Source organism: Zophobas morio, unplaced genomic scaffold, assembly GCF_036711695.1.
Source record: "Zophobas morio isolate AGI-343-1 ecotype UQ-CSIRO unplaced genomic scaffold, CSIRO_AGI_Zmor_V1 ptg000004l, whole genome shotgun sequence".
Lineage (NCBI taxonomy): Eukaryota > Metazoa > Arthropoda > Insecta > Coleoptera > Tenebrionidae > Zophobas > Zophobas morio.
Window position 1 is genome coordinate 6,855,897 of NW_026972109.1, and position 20,236 is coordinate 6,876,132.

The following is a 20,236-nucleotide window of genomic DNA, read 5'->3' on the forward strand; positions in this document are numbered from 1 at the left end:
ATAATTTTACTTAGAATTGGCTTTCGTTGAACCGCAAACGAGGATAACTAGTGAAACTTGTCGTGTGACGTTGGATTTACTCTTCTTGTTAGCAGCGATTCTTATTAAACAAATAATTACTTGTAATATGAGAACAAGGAACTGATAAATTTCAGTACGCTTTTTTGAGGCAATAATCGTGTTTACAGAGCGAAAAATGTTTAAAACCGCCAATCGATCTAAAGTAGAACAATTTGTAGCAAATCAAGTCTTTAATTAACCAGCATATATGTAAATAAAAGTGATCCTTGTGTTATGACCACTTCATCTGATTGACACGAACTAGAGAAAGTCAAAAGTCTGTTATCTCTTTTTTGGAAGTGAAATAAAGAAACATGCTTCTGTTTTCCAAATTACTTCTTTATTCTCTATATACATTTTATTTGCTGTTAGATACAAATATAATTACAAAATGTCTTTTTGAATTCAAACAATACCACTCGTCCTTCTTTCTTTGTAAAAAAATCCATCCCTGCTGACGTAAATAATGAGCATTTCCAACTTTTCTACAATATCAATGACAATGTAAGAAAATTTCAATGACATCTTATAAATGGGGTATGTCACAATATGCAACACAGCTTGTGTTTATTACGCTTCAGCTTGCCCAAGGGAGGCATCTGCTGAACGGCTGGAGTGGTGTGAAGAGTTTGAACTGTTAATTCTATATCTTTGGTCTCTTCTGTATCTGAAACATCGAAAAATGTCGTTACATTTAAAGGAAACCAGTAACGGCGTGACGCAAGGGCCCGCCACAGCTCCACTGTTATTTCTTAAAAGCTTAAAAGCTTTTTATACAGAACAAATTGAAAGATTTGTTTACTGAAAGAGTTTAAGCCCACCTGCGAACGCCTCGACGGGTTTGTCGATGGTATCGTGATCAATCCACGTAAGGCCCATTTCGACTTTCTCCGCTAAATCCTGCCAATGCCTCCTATTTTCCACGGTCCCTTGATACAAGGGTTTAACCCAGGGAAATGTTTCGGATAAAACTCGGTATAGCGGTAAACAAATGACATCGATAAATCCCACTTGCATTTGAGGCAATTCGTCTTTCCGTTCGCGATCCATCATCGCCTAAGAAAAAAAGGAAAACGACAAGAAATTGGAAATCCGTGAAAAATCGTTCTACTTACGATGGGTTGTTCCTTCAGCTGCATTTTTTCCATGTCACCTTGATCGAAAAACTCGTCGGCCACGAGTTTGGCGACTCGGTGCTGGACGTCCCAGGGCTTGGCGATGGCACTGACGTCACAAGCCGTCATCATCATCCCGGAGAGCACTGAAAACGGAGATTGTGATTAGAGAAAAATTGGTAGTTTAATTAGGAGATACGACAGCTCGGGGGCTCCCGTTTCCGTCGTTTGAGCTAAACTTGGCAAATAACCCTCCAAGGGGAGTTATCTTAACCATTAGCATTCCGATTGTTATTAAACGGAGTCTGAGATGACACCCCTCACTTAATTATCCACAACAAATAGCTACCTCGCTGCGCCTCGCATTTTATATGCGATCGTTAAGACCGAGCCTTTAATTAAGTCGAGCTCTTAAAATACTAATTACAACTTTACCAAGTTGACTTACATTCCTTCTTGTCGTCACTCTGCCAGTCGAATTCACCGTTGTCGATCAATTCCAGGAATTTATTCCGCTTTTTGAAATACATCGCTAAGTCAGTCGATAAAATTGCCGTCTCCACCAGTTTCATTACTCTGCGGTAATCCTCCGTGGATAAAGCCTACAACACAGGCACGTGATCATCTCGGAAAAACACGACTTCGGTGACGCGGGGGTGTGACCAAGTCGTTGCTTCAGCGACAGAAAGTCTAAATTATCTGCTGTCGGGTCCACTGAATCTCAAAATATATATCCGTGCTGAAAGGGACACCCGATCCTTTCGATATACGAGAAGTTTTGAAGCACGACAGTGTGTTTGTTTGCTAAGGTCTGAACACGGGACACTAAATTGACAAGTTTACACACTGTTGAAACTAAAAATGTATTCCGAGTATGCAGTTCCGTTGTAAGAAGAGACATAATCTGGGTTACACGCTAAAGCAAATCGACTTTTTTTTTTGGAAACAACGTGTGTTCACGTGCGGCCGCAACCGCCCTTCCATTTTAACATATAGAAAACTAAAGCGTTTAGTTAGACGTCTGCTGAAACTAATAGTATATTACGTAATGAGAGTTGTAAGAAGCATCTTACGCACGAATGGAAAAGTTGCGCACGAGCTGCGAAGCGGCGAGTGCGTATTTCCATGAGTGCGTAAGGGCTTTACAACTCGAATTATGTACTATACTTTTTCTACGAGCACAGACAAAATCATTTTATTCATAAACATTAACATTTTAGTTTTATTAGATATTGTAATTATTTGTAGTAATTGTTTATTGTCACTGTACAGTTGTTAAACACAAGGGAATGGTCGGTAGTATTAGTTTTCTGGCTACTTGTACTCTGACTACAGGATGCAGTCACATTATGTTCTGAAATAGTGTCATGGTTTCATTGTAGTTGACAACTCTTCAAAATATGCCAACATTACGTTTTCTGACAACGAATTTACTTTATTTTTTATTTTCCATTCCATAAATTTTTGGTAGACGATTTCATATCTTTCACGCGACTTTCTGGGCAATAGATTGTCGATAGCCATTTTGGCCTTTTCAATTATCTCCGGCGGCGTGCACATTAATTCATCACTATCGCTAGACATTTTAGACTACAATTAAATAGAATCCGTAAGAGAGAAATGTTGATATTTTTTGCAGTAAATGTTACCTTGCTCGTTTTCTTCTTTTAAAATTCTTTGATTATGCCTCTTTTATTAACAGTAACGCTGACAAGTGCTTCACAATTTTGTATTTGCCTGTCCGTCTTGTCATTTTCACTACCAACCTAAACTGAATAAATCGAAAAATCCCTAACTGTGCGATTTGCTTTTCTTACGCACGCTGTGCGTAAGGACACGCATACATGATTAGCGAGTTGTGTGATCTTGACGATTTACAGTGGTGATCGTAGAAAAATGTAATTTTCCGGGGACGAGGAGATCCCGACTTTTGATAATGTCGAAGTTTTCGGTATTAATAATGAACCCGTCTTGTAACTCTCTCCTAAAACTAAGCAAACAGTTACTTTACTTTCGGAGTAAAAGAGCGACCTGAATTTTAGATATGCATGAAGTTCGTTTGTTTGCTCAGTTTTGAACCCGAGAAACTAAATTGTCAGGTGTTCCTACTGAAAATTTGATTGCATGTAGCTCCGCGTCTAGAACTCCAAAGACTGCCTTCACAAAATAAATACTACTTGTGTCATGTGAGAAGAAACAAACAATCTGGATTAAATAGCAAATCGACTACCCGCTTTGGAAACAACGCGTGTTTCTACCCACTTCTCACGAGTTCTTACACGTGCGAATGCGTCCGTCCTTGATTTCAAACAACAAGAGGACTAAAGCGTCTAGTTAGGAATCAGCTGAAACCAAACCGATAACCTCCACTTTCTGGGAATGAATAACGCGCCTTTCTTTTAAACTCCTCTTAAAATGCAAACTATCGCTTCTTTATCTTGCCGAAAGTCGAAATCTCGATTCCGTTTCGTCTCAAAATCTCCCTAAATCAGTGCTTTCGGTGGTAATAGCCCGCGTCAAGTTTCATTACGGACAAGTGTTCGTCTGACACGTGATCCCTCTACATTACGCGAGATTGAAAACAATTCCGATTCTGTTTTCCGCAGATAATCCTCGCCATCAATCAAAACGTTGTTCGAGCGCACGTAAAAACCCAATGTGTATACATACAACCAAACCCACCTACTTGGAATATATTATTGCTGTCTGTATTGAGGATCATGACGCACTGATCAAAGTGGTGATGTTCCATGGTACTCGTGGAGTACAGAATGGCCAAAGGCGACTCGGTTTTCGTCTGGAAGGCGTTGTTCGTGCCTCTGTGGTCCAAGTCGTGGCACAGACAAGCCACGAGAAGTCCCAGCATCTCGAGGTCGCTCATGAAGCGCTCCATCTTCCCGGTTTTGAACATGGCGAACATGGTTTGGGCGACGTTGAGTGCGTGTCGCCAGTTGTGGTATTTGACCGGGCGATAGTTTTTCTTCACGCTGAGGATCCATCGACAGAGGACCTGCGAAGCCCGACAAAGATAATCGATAAAGGGCTGTTAGAGGCTTCCTTTGATGGGGATTTGCCGTTTTTAATTAAGTGGATGATTGATGGGTAAATTAATTAAGGAGTTATTTTTGACGAGAACTTTACTGTCAACGTTAATTCGTATAATGGTTCAAGTTTAATACAGTTTTACTTGTGATACCGAGAATTTACATTTAAAATGGATTCTTGAATCAATAGAGTCGTGAGCTGATTTAAATGAGGTACTTTGAAACTAGTTCCAAGACGATTTAATTACGCACTGGGAAGTTGAAATTGCGAAATTAGTAATTAATAGGAGGCTGTGTCGGGGGGTTGCGATGTATTTAACTGACGGAGTTTTGTTGATTTTTTTGAGTTTATTGGGTTTAGGGAGTCTCGGCGGGTTGTTTGTTCAAACACTGAGGCACGAGTGGTGTACTGCGCTTTTCGAGACGAAGCTGTTACGAACCGAGGGAATTTATTAGACGGAGCTTAGTAAGGGATTTTTGCTAATAATTAAAAGCTAAAGCACTCAGTTTATCTGAGTTCAACACAGTAGTTGCAACTAGAATTAATTATTTAATAACTTGAGCCAGCGGGATGAATAAAGTAGTGTTCCTCTCGGGTGTTTGCGATATCTGAAAGATTAAAACAGAACGTTCTCGTTGTTTTAGTGCATGAGAGACTAAATTATCCGAAAACTGATTCCGCGAAACTAAAATACATTTTACCATATAGGAGGATACTCGTCAAACGAAATGACGTTCCGGCTACAATTGTTTCGCTATGCACAGAGAAGAGTCTAATTTAACAACTTTTCACTTTACCTAAACTCTCTAAAGTTTCTCCACTCTCTCTGTATCGATTACGTCTGGAGAAAATTTAACAACTTCAGAAAAACGACACACTAAACTCGTAATACCATTATCGGCTCCGTATCGATAATATACTAATTTTCGCAACACCGCAAACGCCGTAAGCCTCCATATTGGAGATTATTACATGGTTTATTACCCACACTCGAGCACAGTAACGACCGCACACCACAAACAATAGCCAACCCCATTAGACAACTATTCAATATCCAATTATCCTAATAATTGACAATTCCATTGTCACAACAAACGTTTATCCTCTCACTAATTGATAGCTGTTAAAAAAACAAGCTGTCAATTACGCAAACGTTTCAATTAAGTTTATCACGCGAACCTTCGATTCGAAAATGCAACAAGGAATTATCCTCACTTCATTTCCGGCTTCGATGCTTTTCCTCAAGTTACAAAGAGGAGTTTTTAATTTCGATGTTCCGTTTCAAACCCGAGATTTAATTTCCTGTTGTGACAACTCTAAGCTTCTACAATGGAGGCAAAATTAAACAAAACCCTTTCAGTGGCCGCAACTATCACAATATTGATATGGCTTGCTTTCATGCCAAGACAATGAAGGGAAGGCTAAGTTTTTCAGCAAGGATGAATTGTGAAAGGGTCTATAGATGCCTAGATTGAGTTACTCGCGTCAAAGGTTCCTGATTCCATACACGTCACTACTTTGTTAAGCCCGCTAAATAAATAGACTTGTCAAAAAATAATCATGAGAAAATTTTTGTCCGATCCTTTCGCTCTACCCTAAGTTCGGATGAATAAAAGTGCAATAACTTCGTAAGTTCGTTGCAAAGGAGCCTAAATTTTCTGTTTTGACTTCTCGTAAACTAAATTTGTTGTTGCTCATTACATTCCGAATCCTATTTCGCCGAGTTCGTGGCACTTTTCCGAAAGTTTTTGCTTCGTTGTTGTGTGGACAGAACCGATTCCCTGTTGAAACTCTGCCAGTTTTAACTCGTCAAGATCCCACGATACATTTAACAAGTCCGTCTCGATTATCCCCAGAGAAATAAAGCATCTAAAGTATATCACCCTCTAAGTGGCTTCTGTCCGGGAAACAATTCACTTAATCCCATCTCCGACAGAAACGTCTCCAGACTTGTTTCTTTTATTTCTCTGGACGAGACTCATTGTACCGTCAGGACCTCGCCGAGACCATTAAGACGCCTCTCAAAAATAGGCACACTCTTACCTCGTACGGAATGTGAAACTGTTGCACCAAATTACACTCGAGGAACATCCGAATGGTCGCTTTGCATGTATCTTCGTCAGACAAATCAAAGTCGATGAAAGTGAAGCTGTACAGGTTGTAGTTTTCAGCTGATGGAATATCCTCCTTGAGTAGTTTTACGGTGGCGTCGTTGCTTGCCGTCGCGTGATAAGAAAGACATTCTAAAGCGACCTTCTGCTTGGCCATGAGCTTACAGGCGTTCTCGTACATTTGGGTATTATGAATACCTAAGCCGCAAAAAATTGCGAACGCTTCGAATAAGGAAACGTCGCAGTCGGTGAATGGAGCGCCGTTATCTTTATTTATTAGCTGGGCAACACCTGCAAACAGAAATCAGAAGGGTAAAGGTCATACATTGTACACACGGTGAAAATGATTGTGATCCTTGACGTTGAACGTCAATTCCAACACAAAGTAAAGCCGCCATCTTACGACTAAAAAGTAGGGGATTCTAAATTATCGAGTTAAATCGCAACTGAAACTGAAAGTTATGTACGTGCAAAAAGGGTCGTTCGATCCTTTTGATAGAACAGGAATTTTGAGAAACGAAACTTAATCGCCGTTCATCTTCCCTGGAGAAGGGTATAAATCACCAACTTGGAAGTCTGTTGAAACTAAAATAAAATCATGTTCAAGGCCACTTTACGCGGCACCCTCGGCGCCTATCATTTTGTTCCTAAAATCCCCAAAACTTCGTGGATTATTGATGAACTATGATAAGGGATTGTCCCTCCTGAATAAATGAAAACTTAGGATCTATTAATGTTAAGAAGGGGCTTAATAATTAAGCGGAGTGTTGCGGATGACCCAGTTCAAGGGGTCGATACGCTCCTCTCTTTTAAGATCAAATATGGATAACTGAAATCTTTTCAAGGGAAGTTTTTGAGACGCGCGACGGCCATTTATCTCCTGGAATGTTTCAAAGTTTGTTCTGGAGTCGGACGTAATAAAGGGGAGTATTTTTGGGGGCCGGGGCGGGAGGGCGGCTTCTATTCGAGTTTCATCAAACAGAAGACCACTAACCACAACAATCGACAAAAACGACGGTGACGTTTTGAGGAATTATGCTTTAACCTGGGACGATTTTTCTTTGTTGGGTGGAGATAATGGATGTGGCGGATGGTTCAGTTTGAGGCAAAAAGAAAATTTCGGTTTGATGGCGAAATGGAAAGTGGGATTTATCGACGGAATGTATTTGTAAAAACGAAAACAGAAGAAACGAAGTGGTGTAGGCTCTTATTTGAAATCGTGGTTTTTAAGCTGAAATTGCGAAGGGTGTTGTCAGACGAATTCCTTTTAATAAGTTTCGTGTTTCTCCATTTAAAATTGAACAAGCATAAATCTCTTATTGTTTCGATTCTTCGCGCATTTAATACCCACATAAATTATTAAGCCCACGAAAGCTCTTTCATTTATGGATTCTCTCTTCCATATATTTTTTATTGGCGGTACTCATAAAGTTTTAACGCTGCGCGCCAGTGGAAGTCGAGTAATTGCGAATTTTCCGGATTTTTTTGTTATGAAACATCGACCAATAAAAACACGAGGAATGGGGTGCAGTTAAATCGTGATTTATAGCAAATTTTCAATAATTCTTGATTTCCATGCAAATTACGTCCCTAAACTCAAAATCTGACACACTAGAATGCGTCAATCCTGCAACTTAGCACTAAGGAATACTAAATCATCATATTACAACACTATTGAAACTAATCACGGATTCTAATACAAAAGGGAGCCACATAATCTTCTCCATAGTCGACAATTTCTCACTACCGACAATGCTATTATCCCATAACAGCAACCAAGACGAACCTAAATTATCACCTTCGAACGTTACTGAAACTCAAACAATTTTCTCCTACGCATACAACTGGAAACTCGACGCAACACAGCAACACAACATTTATTTTACCTATGAGGTTTCTCTGGCCGTTAAGAATAGGCATACAAAGAATAGTCCTTGCCGACTCCGCATCTCCTTCGCTGTGCTGCTCGTTCAGCCACGCTCTCACGTCCCCGATGTTCAAAATTTGACCCGTAGACGCCGCATAACCGGCAATTTGAGCCAGCGTCGAGCTCTGCAAGTCGAACGAGGATGGTCTGGAAACTAAAGTTTTAGTCCCTCCGTCCCTAAGCTCGAAGATCGTGGTAAAGGAACATGGAGCCTTTAAACCACTTTCCCTCATGTCTTCTGCCGTCACCGTCCCACTTTCGACGCGGTTTAAGGGTGCGTGGCGGCGGATTATCCTGCCGGGACGTTCCAGGATGCGTTCGAGGTGATTCTGGAAGAAGTTGTTTGTGGTATAGTAATATGCGGAAAGGTGAGGATTTGGGGGGGATTAGGGAAGATGTGGATAATACGTGCGGAGAATTTTTAATAAAAAAAAGGGCAAGGCAAAATTAATAGCGGGATTAAAGTCTATTCCAGCTATTTATTTATGACAAAGATTAATACTTTAATCTTTGTGTTTGGATTTTGATTATATGCGGGGTATTTATTAAATACACATAAATTTGTAATTTAGAAAAGTAGGGGGAGTTTCTGGTCGTTGCGTATAATTCACGAGTTAAAATGCTCTTTTATTTTCACTTTGGTGAAGAGGAACTTAAATCATCGAAGCAGCGGTATACTGAAAGTTGTATCCATTTTCCCCCGTTGGCCGACACCTGATCCTCTCGCTAAAACCAGACTTCTGAGTAATAAGAATGCGATTACTCGTTAACTTTTCTACAAAGCGGGCTAAATTTTCACCGACTCATTCTAAGGAAACTCATTAAAATTTCTCGAATGTCCGCGCTTCTTAAAATAAAAACTTTGATAAATATTTCAAGTTAATTTCTTTGGCGTCGGTGCTTTCCTTGCTCTAAATTAAGTTAAGAAACGAAACGATAACAGATGACTCCGTTTTCTTTAAAACAACACTCAGTATCTCATCCCGCCTAATTGCCCGATTCGTTCTCCCAACTTCCATTCCGGTCATAATCTTCATCTCCGATGTTCCGAGCACCTAATTTATAGCAAAGCAAGGGAAATTGAAAGATAATTAAAAGAGATAAAAATGAAATCCCGACTGGAAGATAACAATCATAAGCAGGATAAATTGTAAAATCTCGGCGAAGCAGTTTCCGACTGCTTCAGCCACCTCTTCAGAAAATGAAACGCCATATTTTTATAGCGCACACATAAACTCCGCTATTTTTTCTTTCTACGAGAGTGTTTTTATTTTTAGCCGATCTAATCTCGTTAAGTTTATCTCGGATCGATCCAGACTTTCCTAGTCGTCGAGTGTCTCATCCAGTTTCTTGGATGTTTCTCCCTTATAGCTCGGAACAATGGAAAAATTCAAATTAGGTCGAAGAGAGTGTGATTATTTAGTAATTTCCTGCTTACGCGATGCCGCAGGCGAAAACGGATCCTGCTAATATGGAATCGATTCCAAATAAAGGGCTTTGTTAACCCTTCGCCGTTAATTCGAGCATTTTCTCGCAGCGCCAACAATCAAAAGGTTCGAAACTAGTTCTCGGTTTAGCGTTTTATCGTCGCTCGACTCCCATTCGAGCAGGATATGAAATTTTGACAGTTTATTTTTTTCTGGCCTAGTTCACGGCATCTAATAATATCCGCTTGTTTTGACAAGACCTGTTCCGATTTCGCTTCCAAGTTTTTTCTAACGACAGATGTCGCTTCAGCACGTTACCACGATGCGACCCTAATTGATTTTTAAGATACATTGTTGTACTTACGGCTTCTCCACAATTCAGATCCATTAGGTACACGGCGCATCTCTCACACTTTAATAAATCTTGCGCTTCTCTCATTATTTTCGTCACCAAACATTCCAAGTTGTTTTGTTCCTCGAATATGCTACGTGCCAGGTTTAGTAATATCTGAAAAAATGTAGAAAGGGGGAGTTACAATAACGGAATGAAGTTATTAATCATGCCGAAAGGCAAATTTAAAAAGCCGATGAATATTTCGGTGGTCGGAATTGGCAATTTCGTAGGAGGAAAAGCCAAATTAACGACTTATTCAAATTCTTAATGAAATACAAATGGTTCTGTGCCAACACAATCTTTTCTTTGGCATGAGGGCAACGTGGTCTTTAATGACGGTTAATAAAGCGGCTAAATCGTCTGAAGATGTGTCGACTGAAACCCGACTTCTATTCTAGTCTAAAACTGACGTCAATCCTTTCTGATATTAGGAAATTCTGACACCCGAAAGTAGTCTCACCACGTTATATCATTGTTAAGAATGCTAAATTATCAGATGAGGGTTCAACTGAAACTAACGTTTGCACTCTGTCGGCACGGTGAATACTTTTAGTGGTAAAAGTGTGTTTGTCTGTTGAACTCGGTGTGAACGAGTCTATATTGTCTAGTGTGCGTTCTGTAGAAACTACTTTTGCTTTTAAGAAAATTGTAGAGGCTTGCCAGAGCAGCCACAAACTAAACGAGTTTATTAATCAAGCAATAAAAGAAATTTTAAAGGCAATTCGGTGAGCAGAGAGCTTGCTTTGCATTTTCGACAGATTTTTAGATAAATTAAGCCGTGAGGGTGCTTTGATGTCGGGCGCAAATAAAACTTTCATTAGGGATGAGTGCCGACACACTGAATGGGTGTCGAAACTTTTCCCAAACGAATCTAGATTAAAAGGTGACATTTTCGATAAACCAGCTCTAAATTTAACCCAACTTAAAACTTCCAAAAGTTAAATATAGCAGCCCGATAAATAATAAGAACAAAGAAGACAAAGCAGCCAGCAACTTTTAAGCCGCCACTCCTGACTTTCTTTAGGTCAAGGATTTAAGTGTAATAAAGCAAACACCCAAGATTTTCCATAAAGCGGTATTTGTTCTAGGGAATCGCGTAGGTCTCGGCAGACCCCTGCGGCGGTTGTATCAATCGTATTTGGAGAAATCGTAGGGAACTTTATCGACCGCCTCAATCAAACATGAATGAACTCATCGACTACCACCGTTCATCGGTGAATTTTCTCGTTTTCGTTACCTGGTTTCGCTTGTACTCCAATACCGAGACCTCGAAGAGTTGGGCGTTTTGTATTCCGATCCCGCAGAAAGTCAAGTACCGCCGGAAAACTTCGACGTCGTGGGGGGTGAACTCCTGGGAGTCGTTGGTTTTGTTTATTATTTGAGCTACGCCAATTACTTCGCCGTCGTAGTTACAGATTGGCATGCAAAGGATGGAGTTGGTTTTGTAGCCGGTCTTCAGGTCCACGTCGCTGCTGAAGCGCGGATCCTGAAACAAAATCTACTGTAATGAGGACAATACAATAAACTGGAGCTTTCGCAACTGATTTACTGGAATTCGAGAAATTCTAGCCACAAACTCGAACGACGTCCTCAAAACTTCGAAGAAGTCGAAGTTTTATCAGAAGTTTTAATTTTTATTTCGGACAGAGGATTATTTTTTCATCCCCGAAAACATCAATCAAGGAGACGTTAACTGTGATTGATTAAAATATTCCGGATTTGCTCAATAAAGCGAGAAAACGTATTGATTCACGCATTATCGAGTCCTTACAAGGAATTAGAGGCGGATCTATGGTATAGGAAGAGATTTTGAGGAATGATGACAAATTACTGTATTACTATCTTAAGGGAATCGCAAATATTGACACATTTGTTGAGAAAAATCAGAGCAGAGTGTTTAACGCAGATGCTTGTTGTACCCCCCACTCCTTTGTTTTTCATCTTCAGATTATAAATTACTCGTAATAAGTCTTGATTTTCGTTTTTCTTGTTGACAGCAAGACGCGTCTGCACTTTGTTATATAAAGTTCCAATCTAATTTTTGCGTTGATATTTTTTAAAAGGTAAAGTGACACTATCCACTCACATTCTGCCCACTCTACACGTATAATTCCACAATAAATCGCTCCCACATCTGTTGCTTACATCTAAAAAACCATAAATCAATAAACATTGTCTCCCACCCCCGCCCACCCCATTACTCTCATATTTCCCGCGAGAACACGAAAACAACCCCCAATTTACTAAAACCACTATACGAAAGTCACGCGAATTTTAATTACAGGTGAAGGGTTAAAAAATGACAGCTTGTAGTTAGTCTCAAAGGGGATAATCAAGCTCGTAATGCGTCAGATCACAGGTAAGCGATCTTTTTTACGTCGAATCTATTAAAGCGGAATGACGCCGATATGCATCAAATGGGGTTGTTAAATGTGACGTTTTAACCACCCCCGATTCCCGATCTCCAAAAGAAACGATTAAGTGCCTAATGAAAGGGCAATCGCAGCGACTAATTTTATGTAGACGTTTCCGTGGAGATGTTTGCTAAACAGGAGTGAGGGAAAACACGCGCAAAAAATCTCCAAAGTTATTCACACAAAACTTCCCTCGCGTTTACAGTGTAGTGGTTTTTTAGACATGGATAGTTAACAACATCAAAGGCAGCACTAAATATTAATTAAATAGAAAACAACACTTTTTTGAAATTTTGAGTTTCAGCTAGGATAATTAAAATGCATTTACACAAAAATGTTTCAATAGCGTCGCTGGGGGGTGAAGAAAATTTGGCCCTTAAAGGGCCAAATTTCGTTGAGCATGTAATTAGACATTCGTCAAAGTATCCCTTTTCCTTTAGCTGCCGCCCTGAAAGCAAAAATCCTCGACAGAAACGCACGGGTGCGGAAAAGTGAAACGTCGTAAGGAAGAACGCAAAGTCACAAAAGTGGATTTTTGTACGAGTTGCAGTTTTGTGTGAAAAAGGAATATTTGATTTGAAAATTTAAGGGGCTGAGGGAAATTGGTTTGGTGGCGGCGGAAGGGAAAATGCTCGCATTGCATTTATTTTCTGATAGGGTGTATTCGGGTTTTTTGATTTTCGATATGTTGAGTCTGTGATTGATTTTTGTTTGTTTTTCAGAATCGACTTTAGGTAAATATTTGCGAGGGATTTGTCGAACGCGAATGTGGAATTGTCTCCTATTCTCGTTCTTACATTTTTATGTTAGTTTTGTGCTTACCGGATTCGTGTGTTCGTTGCCTCGAAATCTGCTGTTTGTTCGGTTTTTTCTTCGTGGAAATTAGACGTTACACTGTCATTTCAAATTGTTAAATGCTCCTCGGAGTGCCATTGTGAGACGAAGCTTTTTTAACTTTCCCGATAAAGAAAACGTTAAAATGAGTTATATTGAGATGTTACTTCTCTGTTGTTTGTAAGGCTCGAGAAATAAATTTCTCTGTTAGATTGAAATTTTATTTTAAAGCCTGTATACACAGCTTTACTTTGACTTGGCATCTCTTCTTTATACAAAGTAATTATAAAGATCGTACATCAACTGGGTAGTGGAAAATCTGTCACTGCATTTAATAAGAACTTGCCGTTTCCTTGAGATGGGTAGCGAATTTATATTCGAATCGAATTATCGGTTGCCTATCTATCAAGTGGAATTAGCAAAGCGTAATTAAATAACAAAATAACACTGGATTAAACAAAATAGAAATAATCAACGTAATGGAAAAATATAAATTGAAACGACAACACCAACACCTTCAAAATCCCGAAAAAGCTTGCAGTATTATAAACTCCCCCGTAATCCACCCTCGCAACCTTATCTAATTTGATTTGACCCAAACTCAACTTTACGGCTTTTTCTGGGATAAAAACTTTACCATGATTGAAGTTAATGCAGCTTCAGAAACATTATCTGGGCTACTGCCAAATCGCATCGAGTCTGGATAGTCGATACTTCCGGGCGTCGCAGTGTTAATTTCCCCACACAAATTACCATTTTCCACCGCTAATAAGCGAAAGTGCTTAAAATGGGTTTGTTTGCACATTTCCATGGGCGGATCAAGGCGTGGTGTATTAATTTCTCTCATAAAATATTGGTCGTGTGACAATTCAATTAAACTATTAGGTACTTCCAGTGCAAAAAACACGCGTTTACGTAATACGATATATCACATAGGTACAGGTGTTGAATACTAAATTCTAGACAAACTTTATGTAAAAATTTAGATCCAATTAAAAATGAAATAGTCGTTATCAGTTGGCACCAATTTGTGTCGAAAAAATTCATAGAATGAAAGCTGAATTTGCAAAATCTGGGGGAGCTCCTGGGCGGCCATCCCTCGATCATTTTTTTTTATTTAGCGTCCTACGTTTTTTTATAAAGGTCGCCCTTTCCGCCCTGCTTATTTATTTATCTTCCCCTTTTTCCAGAATCCAGAACTCGCCGTCGAGGTTATAAAAACAAACGTGACAGTTTTGAGAAATTCGTCAATCGATTGTGCAAGTTTTCAGCAGAGACGAGATGGACCGCTGTGGATTTTATATTGTGCAGATAATCGATAAGTCAGGTGGTCTGGGGCAGCTTTGTGCAAACCGGGTGTCAAAATTCGCTAATTTCGCACTTTCGTGGAGGTAAAGTTTCAAAGGGGTTTAATGTCGAAGTTTGGGCAAAGGTGGATTATTAATGACGGCAAAAGGAAAAATGACTCGAGGAAAAGTAAATAAATAAAAATATGCAGCAGCTGGGTTTTGGGAGCGTCTTTAAACTTTAAATAGGTAGGAGATATGAAATGGGGGTCCCCCGACATCTTTCTTTTGTAGGGGATGATGACATATTGTTAGGAGTCTCAATATCGTGGAATATGAATTTCAATATCTTTTTCGGAGGGAAGCGAATAAAGTTGGCGACGAAACCAGCTCGTATTAAGGCTACTTTCTGTACCTCTGGCGATAAGAATTATCATAAGCAAGAGCTTAATGGATTTGCCCTTGTAATTGAAATCTGAATATGCAGAGGAGATTTGCTTAAATAGCACAGTTCGTGTAATTTATTACCGAAAGGTAGTGTCGCCAAAAGAAAAAATATACTAGTCGCACCTTTGCTTGTCAAATTTCGAAAACATATTTATATGTCAAGATATTGGTGCCTTTTTGACTTCGATGTGGCAATATCGCCAAGTCTACGATTAAGTGTAGTGACATTTGCATTAGAAGTTTTCAAAAATTAACCAAATATGGCGCAACACTTGCAGAGCGACTTGGAACTACTGGTTATTACGCACCTAGAGTATTTAATAGAAAGTTGACCTTTCTCGCATTATCCATTGTAATTTATGAGTTCGACATTTTAAAACCAAAATGCCAAAAATCTGTCCCAGAATTGTAACGACGCTTAACCCAATCCGATTAACGTCAAAATGAAGAGTCAGATTGATTTTCGAGCTTTTTAATTATGTGTCAGTCACCGTCGCCGTCCACATTTACCGAAAATCACACCACCAACCCTCGAAAAACGAGTTTAGGGTTTTATAAATAATATATAAGTTCTGTGTGTATCTCGCCGGATCAACCCTAACATCCTTAATAATAAATTTGACAAGAGATAAGGGTAGTAAAATGCGAATTACTTTTTAATGAAAGCGTCCTTTCAAATCTTCTCAAACAGTCCGGAATAAAGGGGATTTACTTTTTAATCCCTAATTTTGAATTATGTTTCGCTTCTAAAATTAGAGATGACTTAAGTTTCGCGTTTAACGTAATTATAATGTTTTTGTGAAGAGTAAACACAAACAAATTTGTGCGATTGTTTCGTAAAATAAACAGGAGTTTATCGGACCGCGAGTGCGTATAAAAACACAAAAGCAGAGGCGTGCGGAGATGATCTTTTCAAATTAAACGGAAAGGGTAAATATTTAATTATTGAAATTGCGAACTGCGACGTACAGAATACATCAATTTAACAACCGGCGCATCGCAATAAAACGCTTCTTCGAACGTGTTGCGTGAAAAATATTATAAACTATATAAGGACTGTAAATTGGGTCAGTGCTTGGACCGAACGTATTTCGCTTTTCTTTATGGGACCCGTTTGCAAGCTAGATTTATTACGGCTTTTGCATCGAATTGTAAACGTTATTTAACATAAATGGGGCTACCGTGACAGCAGAATTAAAAAATTAAAAAATAACGTAACTTTTAAGTAAAATTTACAAGAAGAAAAATTAGGACGGCACTTTTAAAAAATTCAGTCATTGCAAAAAAATTCTCAGCAGAAATTTCCACTGTAGATTTGAGTAGATTCTGACGACTGCTGCAACTATATATAGTTTATTACGGTTTGGTGGTAAACAGCATTTTAATTTATGAATTAAATATATTTTTTAGTAGGTGGGCGATTTTTCAGTGCTTTGTGTGAATGATAAGAAACGGTTAATTCAAGATTTAAGGACCAGTTTACCGTACACAAAGAGCTGAATCCTGCATTGTCCATTACTTTGATTTCGGCTTCCAGGCCGGTTTTAAATGAACGAAATCCTCGAAACATGTTTACTTACCTCTTACTCTTTTGTGGCCTCTTCAAGATTAAAAGGAATCATTTATGACTTACTCTAACTAAATTTGGGTTCTCGGTAGTAACGATTCGTTGACACAGCGCCGGGCCATACCGGTTGGATTTGTTTTAATTTTATGGCAACCGCATAATATGTATACTTTACGGTACTTGGCAAATTATCAAAAGTTTTACATAAATTCTGAAGTCTCAACTCGTTTGTAAATCGTGTAAAACTCGTCGTTTACACGGTTTATAACTTGTTACCTAAATAACTGTTTTCTTTTTGTTAAACATATTTAAAATTCATGTTGTAAGTCAATATTTGACTTTTTAGTAAAACAAAATGTACGTAAGATTATGTAAATGTATTAAAGATTAAAGTTACTTGAAATTATAAAATTGTGTACTAACTAAAAAATTATTAATTTGTGTCACTGCTAAAATTTTCCGCAGTTCTTTTTAACATTACGCAAGCGGAAGTATTCCACTGTTTCAAAATTTTATTAAACACATTCATTGTCTATATTGTTTCATTCTATTAGCACTGTGATGATAAAATAAGTCCCAAACATAATAAAATCTTTCTGTGAAACGATAGTACCCAGAAAAGGCAAAAACAGCAACCGAGACAGAAGGAGTTTTATTTTCCACTAATTACACTCATATGAGCCTATAACGGCGAAATGACGTCATCATTTTTTTTTTTTTTAATAACACCATGTCGCCTTTAATAACTTTAGTAACGGAACTTTTGTTTTTGTCTTTATTTTCTCTCCATATATTATATTATCCTCATTATATTTTATATCTCAGTTTAGCGTGTAAAACTTATTATTAAACTTAAATGAACATAAAATTTGGTGAAAGTCACAAGAAATTAATTTTAATAAAAGCCCCAATTTTCTATAACTGCAACTTTATTTTGTTTATTTGAAAAAGGTCGTGATACCGCTCCTATCCTCTTGCTAATTCATATTCGTATGATTCATGTATCTCTTATATTTTTTATTTATTTTTTTTAACATGAACAATAAAATCGTAACGGTTCGGTGACTGGTCCAAACCATAGAACAAACATTACAATAAAACGGGATTTTTTATTTTTCACCATACATAAATCTCCAAATATTAGTAGGAATAAAAAAAATCTGTAAACGCTGTTGTTTTAGTTTAAAATGGACGGTTTTTGCTTCCTGGACAACACATAAAAAACATCGTAACGCAATCTTGGGGAATATGAAAATGCAGGTTTTCGTTTCCGTATATTTTGATTTGGTGAGGAACTATTATTGGATTAGAAATTACATAACATTAATTAAAATTAATTTATGACCCGAGACAGTTTTTAAATTCGTCTCAAAAAATGTTAAATTAATTTTCATAAGAAAAAAAAAAGAAATTCAGTGGAAACAGATTTGCATTAAAATAAAGAAATTGTCAAATATTTAACCTGCAATTTTTTTATATACAATCGTGGACCGAAAATCTTGGACGTCAATGTCATTTCACTGTCACAAAGTGTGAAAGTCGTATTGTAACCTAATTTTTTAGTTTTGTCATTTTTGACACTGTGGGCATGGTGACACTCAATGTTTTAAATTTCAAACGTCAAAGTGACAATAAAGCGTAGACTACATCAAAATTTTCAAAACTACAGAAGAATGACGTAATAGATTTTCTGGCCCTGACTGTATTTTGGTTCTTTTGAGTACAATGTTACACTAACTATTACTGTGTTGGCATAATTTAATAGAAATTAAGGGGGCCGTTTTAGAAATAATATTATAATAATTGAAAGAGTATTTTTCCATATTTTTAAGACGACGTCATTATTTTTCTGCAGGCATTAAATAAATGCATTTTATGTAAGTATTATTGACTTCCAAATTTTTTTGTAAAAAAGATTTTCGAAAGGACCGTAATATTACCTCTGAGTTTATCAGAATTTTGAACTGAACTTTTTGAGGTACATAAATAAACAAATTTTGGATATTGTTGTCACAGCTTCTTAAATTTTCTGAGTATTGGTCCTTTAATTTCAGAGATTATCAAGATGTAGGCAGAAACTTGCATTTTGGTAGTCTAAGCTGGAACTTCAAAAAAAGCAGGAAGTTAGCATTCTAATAAATTAATTCTACAACAAAATATCCTTAGATATAATGGCTAAACATAAAAATTACAGTTTACCTTGTTCTTAAGGCGACGAGTCTCGAGTTGCCCCTACCACTCCATTTTTTTTTCAAATGGAACTACCTATCGAGTGGTACCTCTTTATAAAAGAAAGGGAAATTTGAAATGACGAAGCATGTATTTATTGAAATTTCATCATGAATTCATAAATAAAAATATTCTAACACACACTTAGTTATTAAAAGCGTATTGCAGTACTTTTTCATAAATTAGTAGATATGGAGTGTATCTTTAAGTTCATAAATAACGAATTGATGAAGAAATTGAAAATTAATTATTAAAATAGTGAACCAAAAAATCTAGTAAGGGAAATTAATAACGAGTGTTAATAAATAAAATATTGTTTTTCAAATACATTTTAAATTGAAAACGAAATAAACAGAAAATGTTTTAAATATTTGAATATGAATATTTCGTTAGCACTACTACATTAATTCATGTTTTATTTCCCGTGGTATATTATGTTTGTAATTTTTTTAATAATTACACCTGTAAACACAATGTAGAAAAATTTGTATGTTTAAATTGTGTTTAGTTTCATGATTGCAACGTGCTACCTCTTTGCTGTCCCAGAAGAAGTCTCGCCGCTTTGAGCTAAAAACAACAGCGTTTACAGAATTTTAAATGTCAATTCATTCTCTACATACGCCACCTATACAATAAATAGCAGTAAGGGTTTCTTTTAAACAACCTGAATTGTACAGGAACGACTTATTTGAATTTTTATTATTATCTTTTTTTTTTGGAAAATTATCGAAACTTACGTTATAGGCATCCGCGATGTTGATGAGAATCTTATTCTGCGCCACCGTGCCAGCGATGCCGATCCCGAACGGGATGCGGATGTCCTCCGACCTGGCCAGCTTGACCGCCTCCTCCAGCGAGGTGTCATGCCGCACGTCGAACAGCTTGGCCACCAGGAACTTGTCCTCGCCCGTTGCCCTCGTCAAGAACAGCGAGCCGCGGTCGGCTCGCGTCAGCAGGCTCACGTTCCGCAGGATCTTGTGGCACAGCACGTCGATGTCCAGCTCGTTGGCGACGTCCCGGATCAGCTCCATGAACAGCTCGGACTCCTCGACGGCGTCGTCGGCGGCGCGCGGGTGGCCCAGCAGCCAGCGCTGGAAGAGGTCGTCGGTGGCGGCGACGGCGTCCTGCACGCGCCCCCGCAACCCGGAGGACGCGTGCCGCCGCAGCCACTGCTCCACCAGCGTGGCGTTGGCCTCGAGCCATTGCCCCGCCGACTGCAGCTCCTCATCGGCGGCGGGTGGCGGCGTCATCGTCCCGCATGCCCTACGAGGCGCGGAGGCACCGCGACGACGGCGTCCAGGTGGACTGCAAACGCGACTGCTTCATGCCGACTGGCGGACGGCACATGCCGGCCCGGACGCGGATGCGTGCAGGTATTGA

The 20,236-nt window shown here is 38.6% G+C and overlaps 1 protein-coding gene across 1 annotated transcript; it reads right to left on the bottom strand.

Annotated features, from left to right (window-relative positions):
- Positions 1 to 378: 378 nt before the first annotated feature.
- LOC135139403 (cGMP-specific 3',5'-cyclic phosphodiesterase) lies at positions 379 to 20,212 on the bottom strand. Its single transcript, XM_064069624.1, has 10 exons — positions 19,594 to 20,212; positions 11,317 to 11,565; positions 10,050 to 10,193; positions 8,218 to 8,587; positions 6,264 to 6,622; positions 3,862 to 4,185; positions 1,624 to 1,777; positions 1,176 to 1,321; positions 882 to 1,116; positions 379 to 727 (listed from the first exon to the last, which is right to left on the bottom strand). The coding sequence occupies exons 1-10, from the start codon at positions 20,104 to 20,106 to the stop codon at positions 603 to 605; spliced, it is 2,619 nt and encodes an 872-aa protein (XP_063925694.1). The 5' UTR covers positions 20,107 to 20,212; the 3' UTR covers positions 379 to 602.
- Positions 20,213 to 20,236: the final 24 nt, after the last annotated feature.